Source organism: Monopterus albus, unplaced genomic scaffold, assembly GCF_001952655.1.
Source record: "Monopterus albus unplaced genomic scaffold, M_albus_1.0 scaffold40.1, whole genome shotgun sequence".
In the NCBI taxonomy this organism is placed as follows: Eukaryota; Metazoa; Chordata; class Actinopteri; order Synbranchiformes; family Synbranchidae; genus Monopterus; species Monopterus albus.
In genome coordinates this window covers 5,554,411-5,559,405 of record NW_018127920.1, presented here as the reverse complement: position 1 = coordinate 5,559,405, position 4,995 = coordinate 5,554,411, and the positions used below count along the sequence as shown (strand labels likewise).

General features: G+C 41.0%; 1 protein-coding gene across 1 annotated transcript in view; it reads right to left on the bottom strand.

Moving 5' to 3' along the window:
- Positions 1–4,995, bottom strand: part of atp10d (ATPase phospholipid transporting 10D) — a 61,120-nt gene continuing 56,125 nt past the window's right edge. The window contains exon 23 of the mRNA XM_020599169.1: positions 1–2,133. Coding sequence (XP_020454825.1) covers positions 1,938–2,133 — 196 coding nt within the window. The 3' untranslated portion in view covers positions 1–1,937. The remainder of the gene's footprint in view (positions 2,134–4,995) is intronic.

Here is a 4,995-nt window from a genome sequence, read left to right as displayed (position 1 = left end):
CTGGGGACTGCTCGTAGAGCTCCAGGGCCAGGGCAACCTGCAGAAAGGTACAGGGAGAGAGAGAGAGGACACCAAATCGAACCTCTCCTGGAATTGATGTCTCCTACATGGGTACAAACAAAGCCTGTCCTGCTGACTAGAAACCACTGGTACAGTTAAATACACTCAGTGGCAGCAGCACAGCCCAGGCCCCCTATTTGATTGTGGTTGCTAAGAATTTGTTGATGAAACATCTGTTTTTTTCTTGACTAAGTTTTAATCTCCAAACACCTTCTGCCTTCCAGCTTCACTGACAAAGTGCTTTACAAGTCCCCTTTTTTCACCCATTTACAGACATACATGCACACGGTGGAAGGGCATGTTTTAGTCCATGTATACATGACATTCTTTAAAGTCATTTTGAAACCATGCTGTTGTTTTAGAAATGTACATGCACTGCTACCATTCCAGGCCTTCTTTGGTTTCCACTCATTTTACACAATGTGGAATTCAGTTCACCTACTGCTGACATTTGCTGGAATGGAACAATTGATACCAATGAACATCAAGTCTGTATCAATCTGTACAATAAACTGTGCAATAAGAGTTAATGTAGTGAAGTGTTTCAATTCAAACTGTGCTCAAACTGTATTACCACGTGAGGGTAATGTGGCTGAATGCAGGCCTGATATTCACTGTGATGAAGTCACTCAATGGTGTTCTTGTTTTTCAGTCGATTCTCATACTTTACTGATATTCATGGCAGCCATGGCAACAAACAAAACCATCCGTGACTAACAGGACTATAAACATCTTGCAACCACAGTGAGCATGCCAGTGTGCATGGTTAACACCAGGTAGTGCAAATAAAAAAAGATCAGTGTTAAATGTTCCAAAACACGATTACGTAAAGAAGTGGTAAATTAGCAGACTGTAGTTAAGAGGATGGAATAGACAAGTTTCCAAGCAACATCATTAATGAGATGCGCATGAATCATGGGGTAGAAAACAAAGCAGAAATACTGAGACTATGTGCAGAATATTATGACAAGAACTTGTTGAGCAGTAAACCGCTCGAAGGACGGCTATAAAATGTTGAAACAACATTTGAAACAAACCAGAGCAGAGCAACCTTTGATTTACAGCACTACCCTGCTCAATAAGCTCAGACTAGCTTCCATCTGACTACCTACGCCGTTGACTGTTGTTGTACTGTACTTACTGGGACGTGTGGCCCTCAACGCTACCTGCTGCTCCTCTCTGCTCACTTACTGCTGCTAGATGCACAGCTATTTGAAGGCTCATATTTTTTTTACTTTGTTTCTCTGAGTCTTATGTGTTTTATCTGCACTGTCCGTGTAAAATGATCACATCGTGTATTGACCGCACAGAGCATTTTATTTATTAAAATGAGCTAATCCAATGGTGGGGTAACGGCTCTATCACTGGTGTGACTGTTACAAGTAGAAACGAGGGTAACTGCAACATATACTGTAACATGTTACAATACTAGTATTATCTACATTTATCTACTGCAAGTTTTGGAAAATGTAGATAAGTGATATGAATATGAACGATATTGCTCTGTGTTTTTATGTCAGCTGTTGAGCACTTCAGTGAAAGACTACACATGGTCTGTTACTAAAGGAAGGTAATCAATGGCTTTGTTCAACAGATTGATTACTACTTAAAATGATGAAAATCTCCAAAAGATAAGCAAGCATAACAGTGCACTAGTGCGCTTTCTCCCCCAGTACATGCACATCCTCAAAGGTTTGTCACCAGAAAACCTGCCTATTAGGCAGTAAGTAATAATCACATTGTTGCTTTTCTGGCCGTGACATGTACAAGAGCCTTTTGTGAACATTTGGGCCTTTCTTTTCCTGGTCAGGTCAAACTCTGGTATAATCCTGTTTGCTCTGCCAGCAGATGTCTGCCTGTATGTGTGTAGTTAAAAGTCAGGACACCTCTGAAGCTGTACTGGGCTCCAGGCCAGGGTTGTCAGCGCCCAATGGTAGCCTTTTGACTTTGGAGTGGCTCAGGTTCCAACGTTGCATTCTCTCGTGGTATTTCTCTGAATTCACCTTGTCCATCGGAGCCAATTTCAGAACAGCAGAGGGGTTTAGGGTGTTATGCAGAGCTCGAAACAGCACCCTGCAATGGAGAACACATAAAACAGTGAGTATCAGAAACCACAGTACAGAAATGCCAAAGATACGTCCAGTGGTGTAACATAACTCAGCTGACATGTACTCGAGTACTGTACTTAAAGGTACAGCATGTAAATTAAGGTAGGGGGGAATCTCTAAATCGATCTACTCTGCTGGCACCTCTGGCACTCCTTTTCCCAGCTCCATTACACTTTGCTATGTTCCACCATGCTCTGCCCAGCTCTTCAGATATTTGTTTTTATGAAACGATTACACAACACAACTTGCTGACCAAGCAGCATCACCACTGGGGGTTTCTTGTGGGAATAGGGCTGATCAACATTGCCCAGATCAGGGATCACGCAGCAAAGTTTTTATAATGGCTTCCCAATAGGACTGACCATCAGCACACAGTTACTTTACTGCTCTCTAAATATTTTAGGAAGGAAGTTCAGCCTAATAGTTAAGTTAGATGTAAGGCTTAAAGCCAAGGGAAGCGCGATTCTTTAACACCAGTGTAGTTTAATTTTAAGGATTTTTCGCCCCTATAGTTTTGATACATGTAAGATTTAAAACCAAATTAATTCATTCTCTTTTCAGAATTGCTGTATTGCTGTAATTAATTAATAAACAAGTGAAATCATTTACAAAACCTCTTTGATACTGTAGTTTTATTCTCTGAGGTCAGTGCCATTCACAACCTCTTAGAACCAGTTTCTCTGTATTGCTGCCAGTGCTGTTCACCGAGCCTGGGTCACAGGAGGCAATGACAGCACCTCTCTACATTAAGACAAGTTTTGGAGAAGATTTCCACAACAAAAATATTTGAAAAAAAACCCCCAACAAAATGGAAGTGATACATGTTCCATGAACACTAATACATGCCTATTGTTCCAGATGCTCCCCAAATCAACTACCAGAGAGACATTGTTAATCCTGGCATCCTAACTCTTCAGTACTGCTCAAAGGGTTACATAAGAAATCATGTTCTTTTGATTTCTTTCTTGTAATGATTATGTCCTGATTTATGATTGTTTGTTTTTTTAATCTCAAAGTTACAAAGTTAACCATTCCTTCCTTTCCACAGAATGCTCCACATAGGTTTCTTGTCAAACTATTTGTTGCTTAAGATTATGTATTACTTTGCCATGGTGGAAGAAATACAGTACATTTTCAAAAGATTTTCTAATCTGAAACTAGCAAATTGGGCGTGAATCTTTCTCCACTGCTGACTCTTGAGCCAATCAGAGAAAGACTCTGCTCTGGCTGGCACATGCCTATGTTAGTTAATACTGCTTTCTTGTCTCACACTCGTTCAGAAAGAAGAAAAGTTTTTGAGAGAAAGAAAATAAGTTCGTTCAGCAACAGAGAATGAACAAGAAAAACTTCGAGCCTTCTCGGAGTCGGTCCCTTGTCTGCATGCTTTTATGTTTTCTGCAAAATGAATCTTTTTCATTTAGATCGCATGCTAACATTGCCACAGGAAGTGTTTTTATTATTTAGCAACGCAAGTTGTTTTTGCATTTATTCTGAAAACCAGAAGTAAACGGACACCAAAACTTGACCACTCACTCTAGCAACAAAAGTCTAAGACAAAAAAAAAACTTTTTGTAGCAAAGCTGAAAGCAAGTTTTAGCTAGGTTGAATCCTTTGTTAAACTCCAGAGACACTATCAGGATGATCCTGCGAAGTTTAAATTAAATACATTTTTTTACCAAGACATCTTTGAACAGCCAAACAATATAAGAACCCTGGTGAAGCCAGCATTCTGAAGAAGACCTGGCCACCTGAGAAGCAGCTCCACTCCTGAGAACAAGCCCAGAAACCCCCCAAAGACAGATTTGTCTCGGGTCCTCAGCCCGAGACCATCTTGGCACTCTGGATTCTGTTCGACTCTGGCCCAAAGAAGCTTCAAAGCTAAAGGCTAACTCCTGCTAACAGCTAAGTACACTCTGGCTAACTGATGTCTCATAAAAACCATGGTTATTAGCTATTAGTTACTAAATTAAAGTCTAACTTACAGCAAGACATTGTTATTTTCACTCGCCATAGATGTGGAACAATAAATATGAAGCTACAGTGGGTACGGAAAGTATTCAGACCCCCTTAAATTTTCCACTCTTTGTTATATTGCAGCCATATGCTAAAATCATTTAAGTTCATTTTTTTCCTCAATGTACACACAGCACCCCATATTGACATAGAAACACAGAATTTTTGACATTTTTGCAGATGTATTAAAAAAGAAAAACTGAAATATCACATGGTCATAAGTATTCAGACCCTTTGCTGTGACACTCATATATTTAACTTAGGTGCTGTCCATTTCTTCTGATCATCCCAGAGATGGTTCTACACCTTCATTTGAGTCCAGCTGTGTTTGATTATACTGATTGGACGTGATTAGGAAAAGCCACACACCTGTCTATATAAGACCCTACAGCTCACACTGCATGTCAGAGCAAATGAGAATCATGAAGTCAAAGGAACTGCCTGAAGAGCTCACAGACAGAATTGTGGCAAGGCACAGATCTGGCCAAGGTTACAAAAAAAATGTCTGCTGCACTTAAGGTTCCTAAGAGCACAGTGGCCTCCATAATCCTTAAATGGAAGACGTTTGGGACGACCAGAACCTTTCCTAGAGCTGGCCGTCTGGCCAAACTGAGCTATCGGGGGAGAAAAGCCTTGGGGTGAGAGAGGTACAGAAGAACCCAAAGATGACTGTGGCTGAGCTCCAGAGATGCAGTCGGGAGATGGGAAAAAGTTGTAGAAAGTCAACCATCACTGCAGCCCCCCACCAGTCGGGGCTTTATGGCAGAGTGGCCTGACGGAAGCCTCTCCTCAGTGCAAGACACATGAAAGCCTG